At 46.0% G+C, this 27,572-nt stretch overlaps 1 protein-coding gene across 11 annotated transcripts in view; it reads left to right on the top strand.

Annotated features, from left to right (window-relative positions):
* Nucleotides 1-27,572, top strand: part of RGSL1 (regulator of G protein signaling like 1) — a 218,724-nt gene that overhangs the window by 190,909 nt on the left and 243 nt on the right. For all 11 annotated transcript variants that reach the window (XM_053250702.1, XM_053250703.1, XM_053250705.1 and 8 more), the window contains 6 exons: nt 2,222-2,360; nt 4,298-4,422; nt 15,364-15,482; nt 18,047-18,139; nt 21,699-21,762; nt 24,194-24,317. In XM_053250702.1, coding sequence (XP_053106677.1) covers nt 2,222-2,360; nt 4,298-4,422; nt 15,364-15,482; nt 18,047-18,139; nt 21,699-21,762; nt 24,194-24,236 — 583 coding nt within the window. In that variant the 3' untranslated portion in view covers nt 24,237-24,317. The remainder of the gene's footprint in view (nt 1-2,221; nt 2,361-4,297; nt 4,423-15,363; nt 15,483-18,046; nt 18,140-21,698; nt 21,763-24,193; nt 24,318-27,572) is intronic.

The following is a 27,572-nucleotide window of genomic DNA, read 5'->3' as shown; positions in this document are numbered from 1 at the left end:
GCCCATCCTCCATTTTATTTGTTTGTTTATATTTATCCCAAGACCCCGCAGTGGCTAACAGCAACATAAAAACAATAATACAATTTCAATAAAAATCAAATAAAATCAGAACGAACTCAGCTAAAATTAAAAAAGAGCAGGGGCAACTCGTTGGCCAAAAGCCTGAATAAAAAGGACAGTCGTCACTTTTACGTGTGAATGGGGAAAAGACATATAAAAAGGAAATATGTCTGCCACCATCACATCTAGGTGAGTGTCCTTTATCTAGTGGCTACTGCTGGAGCTGCAGAGGGCAGAGGGGGCAGGATAGGCAGGAGGGGGCAGGACAGGCCGCAGGAAGCTCCTCCTTCCTACCCCACCCCACCCCACCCCACCCTGGCTCCCTCCCTCTCTCTCTCCCTTTCTCTCCAGCTTTAATTTGAGCCATACAGGCTGGACATTTGTCAGGTTGGGGGCGAATTACAGCCCGCATGGCTCCAGTTAAATCCAGAGCTGGGTGAGAAGAGAGGGGGGCAGCTGGGGCGGGGAAGAAAGAGAGAGGAAGGGACACAGCTGACGCTTGTTCTGCACCCACCTGCTCTGCCCTCCACCCTCCTAGCACCGTCAGCCACTTCTGCCTGTATCTTGTGCAGCAAGTAGCACCATATATTTGCCCATCTTATAAAAATGCCAGATTGGATTGGAAGCTCTGCCCGGGACCTCAGAAATGTGATTGAAGTGCGGGGTGGGGGGTGGCTCAAGACAGTCAAAACACAGCACAGTGTACTCATAAATGACCTTGGCCTGCGCAAGAACTACAGCAGCCATTTAATGAGTTGCAATCCTATGCACACTTAGCTAGGAGTAAGGCCTACTGAATTCAGTGGCACTTACTTCTAAGTAAATAGGCAACCAATTAGACAGAGGAAGCCTGATCTACCCCCAAGAGGTGAGGGTAAATGGGTCCAATGCAATTAAAAATTACATTCAGAGGAGACCTGGGTCAACTGTACTGAAAAAACACAGGCTGACATGCAGACTAAAATACTCATGAGCCGTCCCACTAAATTAATGGAGCAAGTGAGTAATGACCAACTTGTCCCATTAATCTTAATGGGACTACTCCTGAATAACTTAGTCCAAATGGCTGCCACACTCAGTTCATGAATGTTAATAGAACAGTAGAACTGGGAGCTTACTGTTCAGGATCCTTTGGTCTCACCTCTGAACCACCACACACACACACACACACACACACAGAGCGCAGGGACAAAGCACTGGTACTTCTCGGCTTCTCTGGCTGTTGGGGTGGGCATGGCCATGGGGGCTGTCATGGAGAGCGCCTGCACTTCTGAATTTGCAACTACAATTTACTTACACACACACACACACACACACACACACACACCACTCTCCATACATCGTGGTTCTCTGAGTATAATCTCAGCTAATCTCTGCTCTACAGTCAGCTGGAGCAAGCAAAGTTCTACAGTCACTTGCTGGGTCTTAGAGAGAACAGATGACTGCACTTCTCCTTTATCAGTCAGTCATCTTTGACTACAACTGAGGTCTTTTTAAAAAATCAATTTTGACATGTCTTTGGTGGGGCTCTGCTCCCCACTCTCTGTTTCCAGGCTCTGTTTCCAGAGTTCTGTCAGTAATACAGAGTAAAAGTCATGCATTGTGGCCTCCCAGGTATTTGTCAATCATAACCTGGGGAAGTTTCTGCTTGAGTTTGCCCCACCCCAGTCCACATGGCTAATAGAGAGAAGTGTGAGACTAGTGCTGAGTTTCCATGACTGTTTTTCTGTCATTAGTATGAGAATCAGATTTCCCCCAGATATTGCTTGCTTTGTACTGCAGGGTCATATCTCAGTTTGAATGTCCATGTTGTAGTCACTGGCTGACATCCTGTGCAAAGTTGTATGCGTGTCGCAACATAATGTTCGTGCAGTTCCGCAAGAGCGCTCATGTTTAAGCACAAAAACTGTGCAAACTGAGTTATGCGATGGTACAGCCATTGGAAATAATGGCCATACCAGTGACACTCGCCTTTGTGCCATTTTTGCGCTTGCGCAACTGCGTAAAATTATGTTGCAGTGTACACATAACATTGCACAGGATGTCAGCCACTGGCTAATGAGACTCTGCCTTCTGTTTTGTGTTGTACAACGTGAGATCATTCGTCCCTATGTCCACCTGTCTCTCTGTTTCCTGCCTTGTCTGTTCACAACTGCTCCAGGTTTTTTCACTTGGCCGACTCAGTGGTAGTGCTGGCCGCCCTTGGGCTGTACACAGAAAAAGACATTGCCTTTCTGAGGTCCAAAGTGTCCACCATCAACAAACTCTTCCTGAATTCCGATATCCCACCTAAATTGAGGGTAAGAAGCTTTGAACAAAGGTTTCCAGAGCAATGGGGCCACTTGCTCTTGACAGGGTCATAAAGTGAAAGACCTTGGGGCTTTCCATTAATGGCATAGCATGTGCTTGGGAGGTGGGGCTGCAGTCTTAAAGGCAGGACAAACAAGTTTTCAACATGGTTGTCATTTCAAATGTCATCGCTTAACCTCTTCGCTATATAGGGAGTGGGAGGTCTGTAGGCTGTATGCACACACAGAACTGAGTGTTGGCATGCTGTGGCAGTGAGGTGCCATTTGTTTAGCTATTGCATTTATATCCTGCCTTTCTTCCTTCACGGAACTCAGGGCACCATACATGAGGTTCTCCACCCATGCAGACACTGACCAGACCCAGACCTGTTTCACTTCATTCAGCAAGATCAAGTGTTTGACTCGGACTATGCCCTGGGATGCTATGGCAATGGCATCGCATCCCATTTGGGAGGGCAGGTGAGGAGCAGTCGCATGCCTACACATCTGCATCTTGGACCCCATGGGATTATTCCTCAGGAGCACCTCCTTACTCTTTAGTCACTCCATTGGTCTGATTATAACAACAGTGGTGAAATGGATGGCTGTCCTAGGAATGCATGCCAAAGGCCTACATTCCTTTGTTGAAAAGGGGATGGCTGATTGACTCATGTTGATAAGCAAGCAATCCTGTTTATTGGGCAGGTGGCACGGCATAGTGGATATGCTATGTCAGCTCCCAGTCATTCAACATGAATGTGTAGCAACATAGTTCAAGCAGCCATCCCTTTCCAACCTGAGGTATGAATCAGGAAATACTTCAAATCTCATCTCCCCTATGCATTTCCTAGACAGCCTAAGGAAAGCCACTCCCCCTCAGCTCAATTGCAATAGTGAGATAATAATGCTTACCTTACAGGGTTTTAGGTAAGATAGAGGGAGAGAAGCCACCCAGCAAGCAAAGTGGTTGGTAAAGGTACAACAGCCACAAGAAGAGGAAGGGTAGGAGGCACTGGCATTGGGGATGGGGCATGCCCACCTCCCTCATCACACCACCACCACCACCACCACCACCCTTCCCCATCTTATGTCTGCCGTGTCTTTTCTAACCGTTTTGCTTGCTTTCCCCCCACCATCTTACTCTCTTCTCCCATCTCCCCTGCCACCTTCCACCAGTAGGGTTGTGCATGACAAAGCGAGTGAAAGAGTGGGGGGAAGCAAGTGAATCAGCCAGCAAAGGCATGGCAGCCACAAGATGAGGAAGGATGGCACATGCAGGGAGGCTGGTGTTGGTATCAAGGGCCTGGCTCAGGCCAGCAGGTGAGGGGCAGTTTAGGTTGAATTGTGCAGTTTAGGTTGAATTGGGGGAAAGCCAACTCTAGTGTATGCCTCTTGGCTAGCACCCATAACCTTACCAACACATTTCTTTATGCCAAATCCCCAGAGCAGCTTTTAAAATGACTGGTTTTTGTTGGGTGTTTTTTGTTTTTTGGGTTGTTGGTTTTTTTTGCAAAGCCAAGTTTGCACATTCTGGGTGACAAATCCATGAAGGCTGGTCTAGCATTTGGCATATGTTCCCCCCACCCTCCCAAAGACAGCCTCACATGCAGGCTTCTTTTAGCTGGAAAGCAGGATCTCAAAGGCTGGAGACAAGCTGAACTGCTTGCTGATTAAAAGTGAAAGAAAAATAAAAACTGGTTGGCAGTTGGCACTGCAAAAATCATGTGAGGATGGTGCTCCCTGTCTGGCTGGAGTACCAAAATTCACAAGGAGAGATGATGAATTTCTTCAGAAGTCAACACAGAGGTCTGGAGCCTGTGAGAAAGCCCATTCTTAAGTACGGTGAAAGCTTGAAAAAACATCATCTGGAAAAGCCATTTCTTTCTTCCTGTTTGTGGATTGTTGCACTTGCCATCTGTTTTATAACATGGCCTCTCTTCTGTGGCCAGGTCAATCTCACAGAACAACAGAGTGGACAAATCCGGAGTTTAATCGCTGAAGGTGTACTGAACAGGACTCTTTATCACGGTGCTATAATCTCTCTCTTCCCGGTTTTATTATACTTCTGGAAGAAGTAAGTGTCTCTCTCACTCAGCCAAGGGAGACAGAGTGGGTGGGAAAGACTGTAGGTCCTGGTTGTGGATGGAGCCACTGTGCCTGGATTATGAGCAGATTAGCTGAACCTGGTCCAGAGTTGTTTTTGCAGTCTAAATAGCATATTGACAGAATCAAATCCAAGTATCTTCAAAACAGAGAGCAGATCCAGAAGGGTTTAAGTTGCAGGGTAGTTGGGTTAAAGCAACAGGTGTACTTATCATTTACTAAATTTATCATGTCCCTTTGGCAAGTGCTTATTTCATGAGTAGGAATAAATTGTCAGTTTTTACAATGGAGGGAAATTAGAAGTGGGGTCCTCAAGGATCTGTATTGAAGCCAGTGTTTTTAACTTGTTCATAAATGGTATGGAATTAGGCATGGGCAGGTAAGTGGCCCACTCTGCAGATGATACCAAAACTATTCAAGGTAGAGCAAACCAAAATGGATTGTGAAGAAGGATCACTCCAAATTGGTGAATGGACGACAAAATGGCAGATGCAGTTTAATGTAATTTATTTATTTAAAATATTTATATCCTGTCCCTCCAGCACAATGCTTCTCAGGGTTGCTCACAAATATAAAAAATCACAATAAAATAACATAAAAATAAGAGTAAATGAGCAGCAAGCCAGCATAAAACTGGGCTAAAACCTGGAACTCCATTAAAACTGAGTTTAAAACTCAGTGGATGCAAACACTTGTGATGCATATTGGGGTACAAAATCTCAGCTTCACATATACACGGACGGTGTCTGAGATGTTGCTAATTACCAGGAAAGAACTCTTGTGGTCATGATGGATAGCACAATGAAAATGTTGATCCAGTGTGCAGCAGCTGTGAAAAAGGAAATTTCCATACTAAAGGATCATTAGAAAAGGGACTGAAAATAAAACTGCTAATATCATAATGTCCTTATACAAATCTACAGGGTGGCCATGTTTGGAATACTGTTTATAGTTCTGGTTGCCACATCTCAGAAGGGATATGGTAGAGCTGGAAGAGGTGCAGAAGAGGAAAACCAAAATTATCAGGGGGCTGGAGCACCTTCCTAATACAGAAAGACCATAGTGTTTGGGTTTTTTAATTTAGAAAAAAGGTAACTAGGGGGAGGGACATGATTCAGGCTTATAAAGTTATACATAATGTGGAGGAGAAAGTGGATAGAGAGTTGTTTTTGGAGTCATCCAATGAATATGATTGGCAAGAATTTTAGGACAGACAAAAGAAAGTACTTCCGCACCTGGCACATAATTAATGAATGGAATTAGCTGCCACAATATATGATGATGGCCAGGAGCTCAGCTAACTGTAAAAGAGAATTATCCATGGAGGACAAAATGCTATCAATGACTACGAGTCCGGATGGCTCTGTACTTCCTCCAGGTTCAGAGGCAATGTGCCTCTTAATACCAGTTGGTATTAATACCAGTTGGAGCAGGCATGTTGGTATAATTGAGTGAATGTCCTGGAGGAAGACTGCTGTCCAGGGTCAGCCCATGATCTGGCCCGTGTTGTGGGTTCTTGTGCCCTGGTGGTGCTGCTGCACTGGGCACTCGAGTTGGTATTTTGTTCTGGCATAGTGCGCAACCCCTAGCCTGCTACCCTCTCTTGCATAGGGTGCTTTCTGCTGACCCTACACTCAGGCCCAGAGCCGGTCATGTTGCCGAGCCGACATGGAGCTGGCCCATCCCAGCAGGAACAGGCGGTCTTTTTTTAATGGCAAGCTTCTACTCACGCTGGCATAAGGCAGCACGCTTGTGCCCATGCAGTGTTGTAATTAGTGCAGAGCTGGGGTTGAGCACAGTGCTCAGCCCCAACAGGTAGGCATACTTGGCAAGCCGTAAAGGTAGGCGGCACAGCAGAGGTGGGGGGTCCATCCTCAAATCTCACCCCAGGATTACCTTCAACCTTGCGATGCCCCTGAGTGGGAAAGAAAGGCACCTTCAGCTCCTGCGTGTGGGCATCCCAGAGGCAGTTGGTGAGCCGCTGTGAGAAACAGGCTGTGGAACTAGGTGTGGCTTGGCCTGATCCAGCAGGGCTCTTCTTAGGTTATGCTCTTACATTAGTTGGCTCTTCCTTCATTATCAAAGCTTTTTTCCCCTTTACAAAACCCACATTTGAAATGTTTTTCTCTGCACACATTCAGCTATTTGCCCCAGAGGACTTGCTAGTTTATTGGGTGGGTGGGTGAGAAATAGTAGGCCTGGGACTTTTACACACAGCAGGCTTTTCCATGTGTTTACTGGGAAGCTTTACTGTGAACCCAAAGTTGTCCCCAAAAACCAATGCAAATAGTGGATTTTTTTTAAACATCGGATATAAATCAGGCTACATTCTAATGCGCAGTGAAAAGAACAAATTGTGTGTGAACTGTTTCCCGATAACTCGCAGGAACTTGGGGGTAAATCTGGCCGATATGTGACTGCACCCCCTCCATTCCAGAGGAGCTGCAAGTTAAAGGGCTTTAAAAGCCCTATGTGAAAATCTTCCTGTGCACCATGAGGAATATTGGATCAATGCCTATCTGCTAACCATTTGAAGAAAAATATTGGAGAGGCCGATACGGCCTCCCCAACACTATTGGTATTGGGTTGGCATTGACCTAATATTTTACCAATAATGCTATCAGAATCCCTCCCCCACATACACACTTTACATTTAAAATTTAAAGCAACTCAGTGCCACCACTATGGTCACCACTGCCCCCATTTCTGCCACTGACCTTCAGCCACTTTGGCCCTCCGGTCAGCCCATTCCTCTAAGGAACGTAGGGATGCAGCCATGGCATCCCCACAATTCCCTGCGCCTTCTGGCCATTTCCCAAAAGGCAAGTGCCAAATGTGGCATTTACCTTTTAAAAATCACCTTTCCCCTGCTTACCAGCCTTTGTAGATAAAACAGCCACCCGTGTTGCCGAAGCAGCAGCCGAGCCAGAGGCCTTCCAGCCCAGGAGAGCAGGGTCCGTGGATGCAGTTGGGGCAGTGAGCCAGTGCCAGAGGCCACTGATGAATGTGTAGTCGCGGTCCTGAAGAGTGGCCATCTGCTGAAGGGGCAAAGAGACCGATGGCCAGCAGCAGCAGCAATGGAGCAGCTGTGGCAAGTCGCTTTAAACTTTAAAGTGGGGGTTGATAAGCATATCAGAAATATGTTTCATCCTGGAACCGACAGGAGGCAGTTCTAGTGAAGTTAGTATTCTCCCAGGAGCCCTCTCCTATTGCTTCCGGAATTATTGCCAAAAATACCATTGTGGGGATTATCAGCCGGATAGACTTATCAGATTTATCAGACTGCACAGACCTAGGAAAGAGTGTTTCTGATCTGGCATGATCTAGGCTGCTTCACAGTTTCTGTCAGGAACCCACCCTGATGCCCCTCCCAAGTCCAGGGAGGTGATTTGTTTTATAGAAGAGACTGACAAGCACCTGACAAGCCCCAATACATGTCTGGTGGGCTGTGCTCAGCTGGGCGGGCTGCAGATTGTGCAAGCAGACCAAAAAAGGGAAAGCACACACATTAGAAATGTACAAACATTAGTTCTTTTTCATGCTCTCTGTGCACATCACTTGGGTTATGTGCCTGCACATAACCCAGGTCTGGAACCTTCCAAAGCTTGACCATGAATGGAAAAAAGAACCGGAGATAGCTCCCTCTGTTGGGTGATACCCCATTGTACCTCAGTCTTTCATCGATCGCTGCTGGAGCAAGATCTTCAGTGCTTTTCTCTGTCTTCACCTAGCAAAAGAACAGGCTGAATTATTTCTATTCCTTCTATTCCCTCTTTCCCCCCGACTTTCCTATTTTCATGATTAGTACTTCTACCCATACGTTTTGCGTTTTGCTTTCTTTGGGCCCCTTTCAATGGCCCCCATTTGGCCATCGGGCCATTGGGTTGGGAATACCTTATGGACACAATGGCCAGAGTTATTTTTAAACACTGTTGTAATTGTGCCGCTAAAATCCTCACATCAGACGGACACTCTTATGTGACTCCCGTGCCTTAGGGAAATGCATAGAGTTGATTTGTGCTCTGTCTACCTAGGCTTCACTAAGCAGGCTAGGTGAAACAGAGCCTCTCGTCTAGGGGCACTCCTGTGGGAGTAGGCCCTTCAGGCAAGCACTTTGGCAGCAACCCCTTAAACGCCCCTCTCACTCTGGTGAAGGCAGTGATTATGGCTTCAGCTATGCAATCCGAGCCAGCGGAGCACAAGCAAACTCAGGAGAGGAGAGCTGGTCTTGTGGTAGCAAGCATGACTTGTCCCCATAGCTAAGCAGGGTCTGCTCTGGTTGCATATGAATGGGAGACTTGATGTGTGAGCACTGCAAGATATTCCCCTCAGGGGATGGAGCCGCTCTGGGAAGAGCAGAAGGTTGCAAGTTCCCTCCCTGGCTTCTCCAAGATAGGGCTGAGAGAGATTCCTGCCTGCAACCTTGGAGAAGCCGCTGCCAGTCTGTGAGGACAATACTGAGCTAGATGGACCAATGGTCTGACTCAGTATATGGCAGTTTCCTATGTTCCCTAACCTGCTCCCCAGAGCTCCAACACAGGACCATCTGCCCTGGCACTGACCTATACATTGGCACTACCCACTCCCTCACCACTAGCTCTGCTCCCACCAACTGCAAAGAGCAGGGTGCTGCTGCGATTGACAGCATCAGGCCCACTGCAGAACCTGAGGCCAATGCTGGGTGTGAAAGGTGTAGCGCTGCTGCTGAAATGTCTGGCTCTGCCCCCGAAGCTGCCGGCTCCAAAACCACTGGGAGCACAGCCTGCAGCTCCAGCCCCACCTGCATCCAAGGGCCTGCTGGCTTCAGCTACAGCATTGAACTCAACATCAGATTTGACAGCACAAGCACCGGAGAAGCACTCAAAGCCTAAACTCAAGGCTTCAGGGCACACGGCACAGCAAAGTTCAGTGCTAGGAGAAGTGTCCACTGGAAGTACCCTGAGCACATCTAAGCCATTGAAGAAAAGACGCAAGATGCAGGAGGTGGAGGCCAGTGTTGAGGGTGAACAAAAGCCGAAAAAATGAAAGAAGCAGCAGCATGTGGTTCCCCAGCACTCACCAGAACCCAGCCCCATCCACCTGTCACTTCTCAGGTCTAATTACTTGGACTCCATGGGTTCTAATACTCCCCTGGATACTCTGCAGGATATGGATTCCAGCTCTGTGGGGCAAGGGGACTTCTCAACACCCGACTCCTGGGCTTACAGGACTCTGTGTGCCCCCTGAGGACTCTGCTACATACTTGCAGCCACTGGGTCACAGAATGAGATATTACCCTGTATACAAGCATAAGACTCACAGGCTCTGGGACTATGGTGACCAGTACATCCTAGACAAGCATAGCCCTTATTCCTCATATGATTGCTATGGTAACTATGAGAGAGAGGATCCTTATGGGCACAGATCCCACCACAGGGGTACTGTTCGGCCAGCAGATGGACAATACTTTAGAGAGAGTCCAAAAAATTCACTCCACGGCCCACTCACTAGGAATTCCTCATTCATCCTCCTCCATGTTGGCCAAGAAGCACTACTGGCCTGTCAACACCAATACAGACAGTCAGGGTATCAATCTAATTTTATTTTATTTTATTTTAATTGATTGAGTGATTGATTGATTGTTAAATTTGTATGCTGCCTTTCATTAAAACAATCCCAAGGCAGTTTACACAGAAATTAAAAACAAGACTATAAAAAATGACACAATTAAAATATTAAGCTAAGATATAAAACAAATCTGACTAAAAAGATTTAAAATACAAGCATAAAAACTGTACAAAATACAAAGAAGCAGCAGTAGAGACAATGAGTCCTTTCGCCAACAAGGCAGGTACCAACAGCATAGGACTATCGCCACTGTGGCCCACAAGGCTCACTCCAGCGCCAAGCCCTAGCCCACGTATCCAAAGAGGCAATGGCGCTGCAGGCTAGCCCATTACATCAGATGCCTGGGTCTTGGCTATAATCTGCAATGGCTACTACAGGATAGAATTCCACACCCTCCCACCCTTTTCTGGCATACTACACACAATGCTCTCCCCCCATCCCTTGGAAGAAATATAGTCGCTCTTAGGGAAAGGAACCATCGAAGAGGTGCATGCGGTCTTCCTCAGAGGTTTCTATTGGAGATATTTTACAATCCCAAAGAGGGATGGGGGTTTAAGACCAATTCTAGACCCATGGAATGTCAACTCATTTGTGCACTACCGACAAGCCTGCTTGGTCACAACCCCCACCATCCTACGCCTCCTTGCGAAGAATGTGTGGTTTGTGTCTGTCGATCTAAGGGATGCATACTTCCATCTGGCCATCGTACCTCATCATCGCAAGTATCTCAGATTCTGAGTAGGCAACAATACTTACCATTACATAGTCCTTCGCTTTGGGCTGGTGTCCACCCCTCGCGTTTTTACAAAATGCATGGCGGTAGTAGCAGTGCATCTTCGACTCAGGGAGTGACAGTCTTCCTATTTATGGATGACTGGTTGCCCGTAGCCTCCTCACATCAGCACCTCATACATCATGTTCAGGTCATCCTTCAATTGCTGCGTTTCCTAGGATTAGAAGTAAATTATGAAAAGTCATCTCTGTCTCCCACCCGATCTCTAGAATTCCTTGGAAACCTATTCGATTCCACAAGAGGGAAGGTTTACCTTGCTCCTCACAGGATAGCCAATCTCAGAGAAGCAGCACAAGAATTCTGCCAGAACCTATGTCAGACAGCACGCTTCATACAGAGGTTAGCGCTGATGGCTTCCACCACTGCAGTTATTCCTCTGACACGCTTCCACATGTGCCTCTTACAAGCATGGTTTTTGGACAATTTCAAATCCCATCGCCAGCGCCAAGGGATGCTCCTTATGCGACCACTAGATATATGCATGGCTGTGCAATGGTGTACAGAGAGTTTCAACCTGTCGAAGGGAGTGCCTTTCCATCAACCCTCCTCAGCCCTTACTATAACAACAGATGCTTCAAAATCAGGCTGAGGAGCCCATTTCAAGAGTTTTGCAGTCACAGGACTGGTTGTGCAGCAAAGCACAAAAGCACATAAACTCTCTTGAGCTGCTAGCAATCTTTCATACCCTGAGAGCGTCCCATTCTTAGATCATAGGCAAACCCATTATGATCCTCACAGACAATACAGCAGCCAGATCCTACCTGAATCAACAGGGTGTCACGGCCTCTTGAACCTTGATGGTACTCTCTCTGAAAATATGGCCATGGTGCACAAGCAGAAGGATCCGGCTCATCTCAATACACATAGAAGGTAATTCCAACAGCCTGGTGGACGCTCTCAGCTGTCAGAGCACCTGATCCCACAAATGGTTGTTAGAATGGAAAGCACTGGCTTAGGAGTTCAACAGATGGGGAACACCCACCATAGATTTCTTTGCTGCAGCATCCAATATGAAGTGCAATCGCGTCTGCAGCTGAGCCAGATCCAGTCTAGGGTTGCTGGGCAATGCCTTTCTCCTCAGCTGGGGGCAGAAACTACTCTATGGGTTCCCACCGATTCCCTTAATCACCAAAGTCATCGAGAAACTAAAAAGGGACGAGGTAGATGTGCTCCTGGTGACCCAATAGGGGCCGAGGCCATTATGGTTCACCACCTTTTTGCATCTGCCCGACCATACTTACCTAGACTTACCTCAGAGTCCTCGGCTCCTGACATTGGACTACAGACACAGACTGCACCCTGGCATCTCCAGATTGTCAGACGCAGTCCTGGCATCACTGCGTCTGCCGATCTGGAGAATACAAGGGAGATAGTCAGAGGCACTCTTATCTCTGGACTTTGGGGCCAAAGTCCAGGGTCTCCACACCCCCTGGGGACTCCCAAATCATCTTCAGTCTGTCCTGGGTGGTGTGATTTGTGCCCTCAAGAACCTACATGTTGAAACATGAGGCCCAACTTGCTGGGGGGCGGGGGTGAGCTCCAAAGGCCTTTAGGTCCAGGCTCCAAAATTACCTAGGTGGAGATAATAAATTACCTCTGGAGATAGCGCTTAATGATTCCATCCAAAGAGTGCTGGATGATTCAAAGGTTCTGCACATACACCGCGGACAAGGGCCTCTCTCCGGAGGAGGTACTGGCACATGCCATCTTAGAATACCTACTAGGACTATACGCTGGACGGGCTCATGCCTCAGTTGAAGTGCTCTTAGCAGCTGTAGCTGCACACCATAAGGTTTTGGGTTTGTTCTCTGACCCAACAGTTAAAAGGTTTTCGAAAGGATTGTTAAATGTATTCCCAGCTACCTCTTGTTTGTTGCCCCCTTGGGATCTACAGTTAGTCCTCACACAGCTGATGTCTCACACATTTGAGCCACTTGCTACTTGCAGTCTGAAGCTGCTGTCACTGAAAATAGTGTTCCTGGATGCCCTCTCCCCAGCTAGAAGAGTCAGCAAGCTGAGGGCCCTTCAGTGTGACCCCCCCATTTAATTTTCCACAGAGACAGAGTTGTACTGAGACATGTCAGCACAGTACTGAGATGCGACCTCACCTTCCTGCCCAAAGTGGTGTCAGAATTTCACATTTCTCAAGAACTATGCTTACCTGTCTTCTTCCCTAACCCCACTTTGGAAAGGGACAGAGCTTATCACACTCTTGATGTGCGTAAGGCATTGGCTTTTCACGTAGACAAGACCAAGACTGTCCAAAAGTCCAACAGGCTGTCAGCTAATAATAATAATAATAATAATAATAATTCGATTTCTATACCGCCCTTCCAAAAATGGCTCAGGGCGGTTTACAAAGAGAAATAACAAACAAATATATAAGATGGCTCCCTGTCCCCAAAGGGCTCACATTCTAAAAAGAAACATAAGACACACACCAGCAACAGTCACTGGAAGTACTGTGCTGAGGGTGGATAGGGCCAGTTAGGGCCATGGGAATGCCCATCTCCACCCAGAGGCTCTCCACTTGGGTATCAGAAGCCATTACCCTGATGTAACTGTTGGTGAAGAAGCCACTGCCTTGCCCCATTTGGGCACACTCCACCTGGGCCGTGACAACTTCCATGGCATTCTAGAGCGGTATTCCCCTGGATGAAATCCACAGGACAGCGACCTGGTTGAGATCATCCGCTTTCTTCCACCATTATGCATTGGATGTCCAAGCTGGAGCTCAGACAGCATTTGGAACCTCAGTGCTCCAGTCAGTTATCTAAAGGCTGCTCCCTCTGTCGAGGTAAGAACAGCTGGTCTTCTGTGCATTCACATTACCCACCCAGCCTCCTCACGGCAGCCTGTCTTAGGGTCTCTCATGTCCTTGGTTGTGGCGGTCTCCTAGACTGAGGTACAGTGGGATATCACCATATAGAGAGAGCTATTTCCCCGCCCCATTTATGGTGAAGCTTTGGTAGTTTCCGGACCTGTGCTCTGCGCAGGCTCATAACCCAAGTGGGAATATGCATAGAAGCAGAGGTGTATCTAGGGAAAATAGCGCCTAGGGCAAGCACTGAAATTGTGCCCCCTGTCCAGACATCCGACACCCATCTTTCAGATAACTTTACCATAATATCAGCTGAAAAATACAAGTCAAGCTCGTTAATCTTTTAATCTTTCAAAAACTATTTAGCAGTGGACGTAGGCAGACCAAATAGTGCTGGAAAACTACAAATTTCAGTATGCTGGGGCTCATGAAATATCCAAATACAATGTGGAGGTACTTGGAAAACTAATGTCTAATTCTCAACTATGCATTGTATCATCACCATTACATAAGTTTTAAAAATAAATGGAGAATTTGACTTTTCCCAGATACTCTGAAAATAATTAAACGATATGCAGAGTAAACTGTGTCACTGCTTGGAATATATTCTAGTATTTCAGAAAGACAGTTAAAATGAGAGAAAGAGAGCAAGAAACTCCCAGTGGGCCTTAATACTAAGGATTTCACACTGATTCAAAGACAAACTCACCATTAATAGCCATATTATTAAGACATCACATTTAATTCACTTATCACCAGAAGCAAAGTAAGAGCAAATGAATACAATCCTAGCTCATAAGCTTCAGCTCAGTATTCACAAAGCCTGATTCTCTGTACATAGTGCCAAACTGAATATATGTACAGTGACTTATATTATATTAAATTTTTTAAAAATACCTGTAACCCTTTTGGGGGCTTTCTAAATGTTGGGGTGGGTCTGCAAAGGTTCCCCCTCCCCTCGCTGGCCTCTAGGGCTTTGCAGGGACCATTTGAGCATGTGCGGTGGCAATTATATATATATATATATATATATATATATATATATATATATATATATATATATACACACACACACACACACACACACACACACACACACACCAAAATACATCATATATATCCGCTGAAAACAAAATGGCTGCCATGCATGCTCAAATGGCCTCTGCAAGGCCTGGCATGGCCATTTTGTTTTCGGTGGCCAATTTTTTGATTTTTTTAATTTTTAAAAATGGTGCCCCCCCTTCAAGTGGCGCCTGGGGCACATGCCCTGCCTGCCCTACCCTAGATATGCCCCTGCATAGAAGACTACTCAAAGAACTACAGTTACAGCTAGGAAACCTGCCCTTACCAGCATCACAGGGAAGTAAATAAAAATAAAAGAATTGTAAAAAGGACTGGTGCAGTCATTTTCTTACTAGGCTAATTTATGCTGAAGAATGACCTCTATATCATTGAGCTACTGCTGCTACTGCAAATATGAATATACCACTTTTCAAAACTGACACAGAATGTTTCTGGCTGACAAGATGTATGTGGTCGTGAAACTCAGCTCTTGCCAATGGAAGATTGTCCTCTTGTGTTGTTGACTTCATTCTTTGATACTATCCAGGTCAGTAAGATTGCTCTGTCAAATGTGCTAGACTTGGTTGTGTTGATAATGTAAGGCATCTGTGCCAACTTTTTCCTTGCAGATATCGCACTGGGAAGGCAATGAAGGGCTTCCAAAAACCCAAACCAATTGAGATAGTGGTTTCTCCTCCACCACCACCTCCCCCAAAGCCATCAAGGAAACTCAGCATGTACAGTGGAGGTACATATAGCACACAGCCGCCATGTATTTCATGAGTAGATGAGGGATAGATAGATTCATTCATTCATTCATTCCAGTAATATGATATCTGTATTCCAGTAATACAGATACTGTATGTAGCCCTCTGGTGGATGTGTGGTATACAGTCTAGGTTTTGGTCCAGAGGAATTGCCCTAAGGAAGATACTCTCAAACTTTATTTTTTCACAGAGCACTTGAAACTTGCTTGGGGTCTCATGGACCACTTAATAAGCCTATTTTTTGTTCTACAAATTAAAGCACATGATATAACTCATGCAAATTTTAAAAATCTCAAATCTTCTTCAACCTTTCTGCGGAAAACCTTGATGGAGCTTGTGGACCACTGGTGGTCTATGGGCCACAGATTGGGAACCTCTCTCTATATTAAAGGAATTCTTGTAGGGGAGGAGAGGAGTTTTGAGGAGAGGACTGAGGAAAAGAGAGCTTTGAGAGCATTGAAGCTGTTTTCATATATTATGTTTAACACAGGGTCATAGCTATAATTGAACAAGAGCAGGGGACAAATGTCCCTGGGCTCTTGTCTTGAGCTAAAGGGGGCCCACCACTGAGTGCTCTTGCTCTTCACTCTCTTCCTGCCCCTTCTCTGAGAAAGAAGGTGTGAGGGGGCAGAGGCTGATCTTCACCTTTTGTCCCAGGGCCCATTCCAACTTTACCACATCCCTGGTTCACACTACACTCTTGATCTGTACTCTGCATTTGAAGGGACCTGTACTTTCAAAATGAATGCATGTGCAGTCAGTCACACAAAAACTGTAGGTGTTCAGACATCTGTACACAGCATACAGCATAATGGCTGGACAGGGGTTGAGAGATGTTTAGGGGACTGAGGAAGATGAGTAAAGCTAATCAGCTTCGCTCAGTTAGGGCCCAAACATAATTTAGTTGGGCCCAGTATAAATTTGTCACATGGGCACCTTACCACAGGCACACCTATACCATTCCACATATAATCTCATGAGTCATGAAATAAGGTTTGCTATTTTATTTCTGAAATCACATTATTTAAAACAGGTTTGAACCATGGCCCACACTGGCACTTTTTAAATGACACTCCCCCCCGCCACTGCTACAAGCTAAAGCTCAGAATGAATTGAGACTGGGAGGGGATACTAAGAGCAACAAAAAGGGCTTTTCCAGGTATGTTCAAAGGAAGAGGAAGGAAACTGTAGACCCACTGCTCAGTAACAATGGTGAAATGTTAGGGGATGACAAAGATAAGGCAGAACTGCTAACTCTTACTTTGCCTTCATCTTCTTCCCAAAGAGGAACTATGTGTAATCTCATAAAAGCATTGTGAATGGCGAGCAGTCAGGACTGCAGCTCAAGATTGATGAGGAAGTGGTCAAGAAACACCTGGCCAGTCTAAGTTCCATTCTTCAGGGCCAGATGAATTGCAACCCAGAATATTAAAAGAGCTTGCTCGTGTACTCAGATTTGAGCTGCTTTTTATTTGCATTCTTGTCTCCAGTCTTTTGCAATCCTTGCTGTTATGTATCTTCAGATCTCCCTCTCTGTAATCATGGAAGTCAGAAACTTGCTTTTTGAAAATAATAAAGTTATGATACTTTGGTTCTCAGGGTGTGCTTGATTCAGCTGTTTTCCTGAGATGTGTAACCTAGGAACAATTCAGTTTTTCTGTGAACCAGATATAGTATTAATTACAGTAACCAGCCTTCTTAACATAGCAGACCATATATTCTTAATTAGTCTATATATTCCTTTTCTTGTCCTTGGCTGATAGCCTTTGAGAAATGCAAACAGAGATGTGCACACACACACCACACACACAACTATCTTGATTGACAGTTTCTTTGCTTACCTTGAAATTTCAGAGATTTCTCCAAAGCAGGAACTTGCAAATTGGGTTCAAAATTTCACTTTAGGCAAAATCTGGTGACAACTCAAAATGCAAACTTGATTTTCTTCCAGGAGGCCTCAAGATGGCAGTGTTGTACTATTTGTTTATACAATTTGTTTATAGAGTGGTTTCAGGATCTGAGGGTTGTTTCCTACTTCCATTTTAAAGAGAAGCACATCTTGAGCCCAAATGTCCTAAGATGCATGAAGATGCCACTTAATAATAATTAGAGATGTGTCTATTTCACAAAGGAGATTCATTTTTAGCTGAGCAGCTTCTGAACTTTTCCTGTAAGTGCATCTCTGTATTGAAACAGCCATGCTATTAACTATGACCCTTTTGTTTTGCATGTATCCTGATTTGAGGTAAAGATAAAGTGTGCTGTCAAGTTGATTTCAACTCCTGGTGACCACAGAGCCATGTGGTTTTCTTGGTAGAATACAGGAGGGGTTTACCATTGCCTCCTCCCACGCAGTATGAGCTGATGCCTTTCAACATCTTCCTATATCGCTGCTGCCCGATATAGTAGCAGCGGGGGTTGGAACTGGCAGTCTTCTGCTTGTTAGTCAAGCATTTCCCCTCTGCGCCACTTAGTCTGGAGAAAAGTGACTGTGGAAAGTCTCCCTGGATACTCTGCTTTGTCTTTTCTTTCTTTTTTTTAACAGAGGATCATCCAATCATCAGGTTTACTTTACTCAAAGGAATCCAGCTGCTGTTGCCTCAGCCTAAGGAAGTGGTGGAATCGCCTCTCACGAAGTGTAAGTTATAATGCTGCAGGAAAGTGGTGGCCTGTCAGCTGGGCTGGTCCCATTTATTCAAATTGGGGCTTAAGGACTCTCCAGCCCAGGTCACTCTCCCTGTCCAGTGTGGGACCTTCTTCTTACTCTGTTTCTCTTTCTTTAAGAAGAATCCTGCAGGCACACTGCAAGTCTTCAGGATAGAAAGGATGCACCTGGCTGCAACTATCTTATCACTTCAGGACACATTTCTACCACTTACAGTGTGGCCCAGAATTGACTGGGCAGGATGTCTAGATATTACTAATGTTGGGACCATGATGTCATGACTCGGAGGCTGAGTCATGATGTCAAGCCCTGACATCTAGCAATCTGATGTTGCTACCCATCCAGTTTGGGGCCATTCTGAGCCATAAGCAAGAGCTAGAAGCAGAACAGGGCCCAAATTTATTTATTTATTATTTTTATTTTATTTTTATTTTATATCCCACTCTTTTATTATTTTTTATTTTATATCCTGTTACATCCCAGAACAGGGCCCAAATTTATTTATTTTAATTTTAATTTTATATCCTGTTCTTCCTCCAAGGAGCCCAGAGCGGTGTACTAAATGCTTAAGTTTCTCCTCACAACAACCCTGTGAAGTAGCTTAGGCTGAGAGAGAAGCGACTGGCCCAGAGTCACCCAGCAAGTATCCTGGCTGAATGGGGATATGAACCCGGGTCTCCCCGGTCCTAGTGCAGCACTCTAACCACTAGAGCACGCTGGCTCTTCATTTAGAGTATCATGGCTGAATGGGGATTTGAACTCGGGTCTCCCCGGTCCTAGTCCTGCACTCTAAGCACTACACCACGCTCACCACGCTGGCTTCTCATTTACGACGTCTTAATTGTGAAAGAATGACAGATCTCCCTTAAATGATCAGAAGGCTCAGAAGTACCGATCTGTATCAGATCAAGGTCCCCTCGTCCAGCATTCTTGGCAAGGATAGGAACATAGCAACACATGAAGCTGCCATATACCAAGTCAGACCATTGGTCTATCTAGCTGAGTATTGTCTTCTCAGAGTGGCAGCGGCTTCTCCAGGATTGCAGGCAGGAAGGAATCTCTCTTGGAGAAGGCAGGGAGCGGGAGGGCACTTGCAACCTTCTGCTCCTCCATCCCCTGAGGGGAATAGCTAACAGTGCTCAGACATCAAGTCTCCCGTTCATATGCAACCAGGGTGGGCCCTGCTTCGCTAAGGGGACAAGTCATGCTTGCTGCCACAAGACCCAGCTCCTGCTTGAGTGTCATGAATAGCGTCCAGTGGGAAGCAGGCTCCCTGATACAAAGAGAATCTTGAGGAGTGGAGGGGAGAGAATTGTTTGGGTTTGGGCAGTTGGCCTTCTGAGGTAGCTCTGGAGGGCTTGTCTGAGGAGAAAAGCCTTTGTCGATGCGGCAGCTGTGTCTGGGAGGAGCCCTTGACGTGAAGCCAGATGGGGCGGTAGCATAAGGCAGCAGATTTTGGAGGCACCAAGAGGGCCCCAAGATGCCCCCCACCCCCCGTGGCCCTACTATTGAAGCATCTCTTCAAGAGGGACATGCATCACTTGATGGAGGAGAGGATTCTCAAGGGCTGCTAGTGGGAGGGCGGGCTATAGGCCACCACCAGGCTGAAGGGCAGGATGCCTCTGAGTCCCAGTTTTTTGCAGGGGAGTAAGAGCAGGAGAGAGGCCGTGCCCTCAACTGCAGCCTGTGGGCTTCCATTGGCATGTGGGAGGCCACTGTGTGAAAGAGGATGCTGGACTAGATGGGCTTCCTTGGGCCTGAGCCAGCAGGGCTGTTGCGATGTTCTTAGGACTGTTCTGAGCCTTGGAATCCTGAGCGCTGGGATAGCGTAGGGGTTAGAGTGGTGAGGATAGAGACCGGGGGTACCCGAGTTCGAATCCCCATTCAACCTTTTCGGAATTATTCCTTCTTTCAAAAATTTAGACCCCGCCCCTCCAGTACACTACGGCTCGGGCCAGCTCACAGCAATACGGCACATATCAGGGACGAGAAAAAACAAGAACATTAACCAAAGGGAGGAAACAAATCAATCGTCAGGTTCAAAACCACAATCACTATCAAGTTCAAACTCTATGTCCTTTGAAAAGCTAAAAAACGGAAATGACAACAACTCAAAACTAAAGAAGCTACCAGACATAACCCAAGAGGGGGCCTTAAAAAGCCTCCTTAAAAAGTGGTTTGTTAAAAACACTGAGGGAGGGAGGGAGGGAGCGTGGGAAGCTCTTCAGCCAGGGCCTTCCAATGCCGAGGGGCAACAAGCGAAAAGGCCCTGTCCCTAGTCCCCACAAAGAGGATCTCTGTTAGTAGCGGGGCCATGAGCAAGCAGAGCAGGGCCTGAGACGATGAAGGGAGGGCCCTGGAAAATTAATAGGGGCAAATGCGCTCCGACAGCTTCCCCGGCCCCAAGCCCTGTAGAGTCTTGAAGGTATGACTCAGAGTGCTCTGAGTGGGGCACACCTCTGGGAGCACCGGGCCGCCAGTGGGGCAGGAGAAACTTCCATGGGCGGGGGGGAACTGCAGGAGCCATCTCGCCTTCCCCCTGGCCTCCTCCAGCCCCGGCAAAGGAGGTCGTGTACAACCTCAATATCTCTCATCTAATATTCCATGCATTCATCTATAGTTGAGTGGCGCTAATCACTCTTGCATGGTCGCCTGTTTTAAAAAGCAAAACCAAAGGCAGAAACTCTGCAGTCCACTGAAAGTCAAGTGTACATTCTTCCTTTCTTTTGTTCTTTATGACATGTATAGCCCGCTCTTCCTCCAAGGAGCCCAGAGCGGTGTGCTACATACTTAGGTTTCTCCTCGCAACAACCCTGTGAAGTAGCTTAGGCTGAGAGAGAAGCGACTGGCCCAGAGTCACCCAGCAAGTCTCATGGCTGAATGAGGATTTGAACTCGGGTCTCCCCGGTCCTAGTCCAGCACTCTAACCACTACACCACGCCAGCCATCTTTGCAAGTTGATATCTCGGGAACTCCAGGCAACCAAGCCAAGACTGGTAGTCCAGGCAGCCTGTTAAACACAGTTCCCTAGGAGAGGTAACCAGACAGGTGGAGCAGAGCATCCTGGCAGAGTTGGAGCTCCACAGTCAAGAGTCAGGGACCAATACCAGAAGCCCCATTGCCTCAGAAGCTGGGCCTTCTGATGCAACGCTTGCTCCAATTTCCCAGGGGGCTTGCTAAGTATTCCCAGCGCAGCCAGTCAGCAAGCAGCAGGTGGGGCTGAGGCACTAAAGCAACAAAGCCCAGAAGGCTCCATCCAAACAAGGGACTCTTAATACTGGGCAATCACTTCTACACACACACACACACACACCACCTCCCACCAACTGGCAAAATGGCACAGCAAGGAATCGTGGAGGCACAACATAGGCAGCGAAAACATTCAGCAGCTGCTTAGCTGGCATCTGCCTTACCTGTGAGCCTCAGTGGCTGGAGCTGAAGAAGGAAAGGAACTTTTTTAGAAAACTGCAACTGACTGATAGAGGCAGCAGGTGGCCTCAAAAGTAATATGTATATTTTTGTCCCTCCTCAGCTTCAACAGGAAGCCTAGCCCAGACTAGAAAGTCTTCCAGTGCTCTGATGGTCCATAAACAAGGGTATGTGTACTTTTCTTTCCTAGCTTGAATGGGTGGCCCCCATGAGCAGTAAGCAACCTACCTACTACCTCCCAGCAAAGATTATGAACTGTACAAATTAACACAGCATAAATGCCTACACAAGCAAAATAAAAGAACGTGAGGCAATTCTCTGATTACCAATAAATAGCAGCAAGTAATAGAGAACCTCCCATTGACTGTTTCTGTCCACTGGGTTTGACAAAAGCTTTTATTTTATTTTATTTTATTTATTTAAATCCTGACTTTCTATTGGCATACTTGAGCGGTCAAACAAAATCACAGTTGAACAACAAGAAAATACAAAAATTAAATGCAAAATTATAGCAAGTATAACTGAGCAAAAGAGGCACCTTTTAAAGTGGTAGCTATTTAGCAGGGGGAGAGCAACTGGCCCTATCCAGCCCCAGCACAGCATCCTTCCAGGAACTGTTGCAGGTTCCCCCCTTCTGTTTCTTTTTTAGTCTGCGAGCCCTTTGGGGACAGGGAGCCAGTTTTAGTTATTTATTTCTCTATGTAAACTGCTTTGAGAGCTTTTGTTGAAAATCTGTACATAAGTGGTGGTGGTAGTAGTAGTAGTATCTAGTATCATGTGGGAAATTATTCCTACTCAGAGGTACTCATGGGTAATTTTGGAGCCTGGACCTAAAGGCCTTTGGAGTCCTCCCCCCACCCTGCAAATTAAGCATCATCATGCTTAGCTGGGCGACCACACCACCCAGGCAGACTAAAGAGGATTTGGAGGGCCCCTGGGGCTGTGGAGGCTCTGGACTTCAGCCCGGAAGTCCAGGGGTAAGAGCGCCTCTGTTCCTGCTGGAAATAGAAAGACCTGGATTAGCCTTAGGTGCTAGGTCTTTCAGTGGCAGAAGGAGTGATGGCAAATAGAGGGCAGTGATTTTTTTCCAAAGGGGCAAGAGCAGCTAACATATTTAGAGCTATAAATGGGGGTGGGGGTGGGGTAACCCTAACAATTCAAAACTAGCAGGATAGTACAAAAGAATATGGGTTATTTCTTATACAGCAAAACTGATTTATTCTGTACGTGCATTGAAGAGGAGGCAAGAATATGAAAAATATATACAACACAGTTTTAAAAATAATTGAACAAAACATTTATTTGATATTATTGATTTGTTTGCATCATTCATATTATAAAATATATAAAATAAATATATATAAAATATATATAAATATATAAAATATATTATAAAATATGTATGATTTTATATTTTCATATATTCATATTTAATGGTTTTATATGCTGTTTTAAAATATTATTTTAATTTTTTTAAATTGTTGTAATGTGTGTGTGCCCCCCCCCCATTTTTGTCTTAACGAATGTTTTACTTTGTTTTTATTCTGTTGTAAATGGCCCAGGGACATAACTTTTGGGCGGTATAAAAATGTTTAAATAAATAAATAAAAAGAAGAAATTAGGCATTCCTGTTTCTGAGCACAAAACTGACTTGGTGTTTTCAAGTTCTTCTGTGTAACCATGTGAGCTTGGATCTTGGGGCACAACAGAGCCCAAATGAAAAGTAGGGGTGTGCATGGAACTGCAGTGCTGCGGCCCAGCACTTTGTCGGGGGCTCCTTTAAGGACGGGGGAGGGTTTACTTACCCCTCCTGCCGCTTTCCCCCCTCCAGCGCACGTATTGTATGTAGTAATTGGGGCGGCAGGATACCTCCCTGCCGCCCCTTCTCCCTCTTCAGTGCAAAAGGCTTCACGGAGCCTTTTGAACTGAAGAGGGAGAAGGGGCGGCAGGGAGGTATCCTGCCGCCCCAATTACTACATACAATAAGCGCTGGAGGGGGGAAAGCGGCGGGAGGGGTAAGTAAACCCTCCCCCGCCCTTAAAGGAACCCCCACCAACCGAACCGGCAAGGTCCGGACCGGTCTGGACAGTCTGGAGGCCTTTAGAATGGCCTCCGGACCGGTCCAGACCCATTCCTAATGAAAAGTGTGTAAATCACTTTGGTTTGAACAGGAGAGTTTTTAAGCATGTACTTCGTTCTTCCAGTGAAATCAGCAAGATGTAAATGTAAGAGCTGTGAGATGTGATGCGGTGTCTGTCTAAACCTAATCTAATGACTGAACATGATGGTATAGTCACAGTTGGAGGACTGAGGCAGGGAATGTGCTGTTTTTAAGAAACAAAAATTCAGATTCTCAGGTTTCCATAAGACCTCATCAATTTTGTGTGGGTTGCAATATTCAATGGCTTGAAATTCTAACCCACACATACTTGTAACCACCACCATGGCTACATTGTGATAAAAGTACACAAGGTCAAGTCAGTCATGCCGATGGACTAGTTTGTTTTCTAATTTTTCAGTTAAATGTACCCAATACTGCTGTATATTGTGTATCTCAGCTTGCAATGGTTAGATTTTCTTTTATCTTTCCCGTTGCAGAGAAAGATTATCAGTCATAGATATTTCAAAAAGGCTCTTCTAAATCTCACGGCGTTCCTTGTCTGGGCGAGATGGAAAGGGTCACTCCAGCCTTTTCTCACCAGGTGACACAGCACCACTGCAGGTCAGGATTGAGGTCCTTTAACATAAGCACAGCAGCTCTCACTGCTGCCATCTTAGAGACTATAGCAGGTCAGCTGGGGAAGGGGTAGGTGGAAAAAGTAACCAGCTCCATCCTGAGATATTTTTAAAATCCTTGCACTGGGTGCCCCTGAACACCAGGTGCTAAGGATCACCCACAGGAGGGGGCGTTGCCCTATTCCCCCACTTGTGGGCTTCCCAAATGCACCTGGTTAGCCACGGTGTTAAGCAGGATGCTTAATAATGGGCCTTTGGCCTGATCCAGCAGGGCTTTTCTTATGTTCTAAATAGTATGGAAGCAAAAGCAGAGACACTGAAAAACAAAAAAACAAAACCTTCAATGTGACAAATGTAGCTATTTCTTGCACCACAGCAGACACAACTTCAGATTTCAATGGAGGGACAAAGAGATTTGTATGTGTACGCATGCGTGCATGCATGTGTGTGCACATGCAAGACTCACACCAAAGTCCACCATAACATATTTTAAGGTTAAATGGCAAAAAACACCCTCCACAAAAACAAAAACAAAAACCAGAAAACAAAACCTCATACTTGGAGGACATTTGTTATAATGTTATGAGAGCCAGCATGGTGTAGTGGTTAGAGTGCTGGACTAGGACCAGAGAGACCCATTCAGCCAGCATGGTGTAGTGGTTAGAGTGCTGGACTAGGACCAAATCCCCATTCAGCCAGGATACTAGCTGGGTGACTCTGGGCCAGTCACTTCTTTCTCAGCCTAACCTACTTCACAGGGTTGTTGTGAGAAGAAACTCAAGTATGTAGTACACCGCCCTGGGCTCCTTGGAGGAGAGCGGAATATAATTGTAATAAATAAATAAATAATTTATAACAATTTATAATTTATAATTTGTTATAGCTATTATGAATTTTGTATAATTGATAATAGCTATACAAATGCTATTGGACATAGGATTTAAAAAAACATCACTAGATTTATAACTAGGCAGTGACAGAATGGGCAGGTTGGCCAAAAATACAGGTGATTCTGGTAATGAATCACATATGGTCTGAAATACTGAGGGAATTGCCCTACTAACCTCCACAGTACCTTTCTAATTTTGTTCTCCTGGGTCACTTAGTACAAGAGTGTTGCCCTCCCATCCTGGGCACAGTTTCTTCATCCATACCATGGTCACTAGGGCACCCACTCCCAGCTTATCACCCTATCCCAAACAAGGATCTGTAGCTGGCCGTTTCTTATAAATAACCAGAGACTACAGAGGAAATCGACTCTTCCCCAGCCCCCAATTGGTTGTTTTCATGGGCGGGGTGGAGTATCTGTCCTATAGAGGCTCCAGCTCATGGTTAAGGGAGATGTTACGTGAGGCAGGTCACAGAGCTGAGCTTTGCCAACGTGCTGAAAGCTGCTCCCATCTGTGCCACAGTGCCAACCCTAGCAAGGCTCTTCAACCACATACTATATAGGGATAATCACTGAGGAGGACGCATAAGCAAGGAATTTCTCTTTCCTGTTAAAAACCTGCCCCAAGGGCTAGAGATACTATGAACCCCCCCATCTTTGTGAGCAGACGTTTAGCATCACACCCTGGATTCTAGACATGCCATCTCAGTCCCTTCTTAGGACACCCCGTTTCCCCTATGGAGAGACTGAGGGACCTTCATGCCATAATAGTAGGGGTGGCCAGTGAGGCCAGCCCCAGGGGTGGAGAGAGGCACCTTTAAGGAATAATAAGCAGGTGTTTACTAGTGTGTAATGTTGGGGGGCAATATGCTAAATCATTGTAAACCGCTTAGAGAGCTTCCAGCTATAGAGCGGTATATAAATGTAAGTGCTATTGCTATTGCTAAGCAGCACCTGCAAGCTGCCGCGCTCCACCCGCAATCCTGCAGGGGGTGGCGGTTCTCTCCCCAACATCCGGTGTGGTCACAGCATGGCCCTAGCCTCTGCGCATGTGTGGAATCTCCGGGCAGAGACCAGGGACACCATGGCTGCACTGGATGCTGAGCGGTGCCACCACCCTGCGAGGGATTTTGGGTGGAGCGTGGAAGCTTGCAGGTGCTGCTTACATGCTGGTAAGCACGTGCTTTTTATTCCTTATTCCCCGCTTCTTGTTTTGGCCCTCACTGGCTGCTCCTGCAAAGGAGTTCTGTGTTAACTTGGAGATAAACACATGTACTGTGAGATCAGCTTTCATGGGTCAGCATCCACTTTGTCAGAGCCTTCAGCAATTTTCACTTGCCACAACCCACTTTTTAAATGACTTTGTGACCCATAGACATATGTGGGTGAGCTGATCATATTGTTATTTTTTGTACTCCAGAGCTGGCTTATGATCACTACTTGTTGGGATGTTCACCCATTTTAAAAATATATATTAGTCAAGTCTCAGTATTAGGGAAACTGACAGTTTTATATGGGCTAACCTATAAACACATGTGCAGTGCCCCATTTCCCCCTTGAGGCATGGTGCTAAAGCAAAGCCCTCTGGAGGGTCCCTGGCCTTGGAAAATGTTAGTGGTTCTCTCTCTAGCAATCGTTCCAAGACAACTCCTCAGTGTTTCACACATCAAAAAGTGCACCCACCTTCTCCAGGGTCCCTTTAAAGACACACAGAAAGCATATATCAGGCCAAACAGGGCCTGTTCTGCATGGTAACGAAATGGAGCCCTCTGAGGTTCTCAAGACGACCTCTTTGCTTGCAAGTGGCTCCCATCACCGCCTCACATCCTGAGAACAGGGTCGAGGCCAGTTAGGAACCTTTCTGAATTTTGGCATGAATGGAGGGAACGATCCCCATGACCAGGGTAATGGCAACCTCATTAGTTGCAGCTCACAGTACAGGCTTATCCCTGCTAACTAAGCAAAGAGGCACCTGTTTAAAATGATGATTCTCTTTCGTGATCAGGGGGAGAGCAACTGGCCTTAGCCATCCCCAGCACAGCTTCTCTCCAGGGGCTGTTGCTGGTGTCTATCTTATGTTTCTGTTTTAGATTGTGAGCCCATTTTATTTATTTCATTTATATCCATGTAAACCGTTTTGGGAACTTTTGTTGAAAAGTAGTATATAAATATTAGTCGTATACCATACAAAGCTCACAGTACGCTGCAGATTGCATTTAATATTGTAAATAGTTGTCTTTATATTGTACATTGCATTGGTGCAGCTTGAGAAAGTTTACAAGAGTATAGTGGCCATCAAATGGCTACTTTGGGGGCAGAAAGCTTGGCTGACTGTTTGGCTTTGCATCATTT

Source organism: Hemicordylus capensis, chromosome 4 (assembly GCF_027244095.1).
Source record: "Hemicordylus capensis ecotype Gifberg chromosome 4, rHemCap1.1.pri, whole genome shotgun sequence".
Classification (NCBI taxonomy): Eukaryota; Metazoa; Chordata; class Lepidosauria; order Squamata; family Cordylidae; genus Hemicordylus; species Hemicordylus capensis.
Note: the sequence above shows the minus strand (reverse complement) of the source record. Positions and strands in the feature narration are given on the sequence as shown.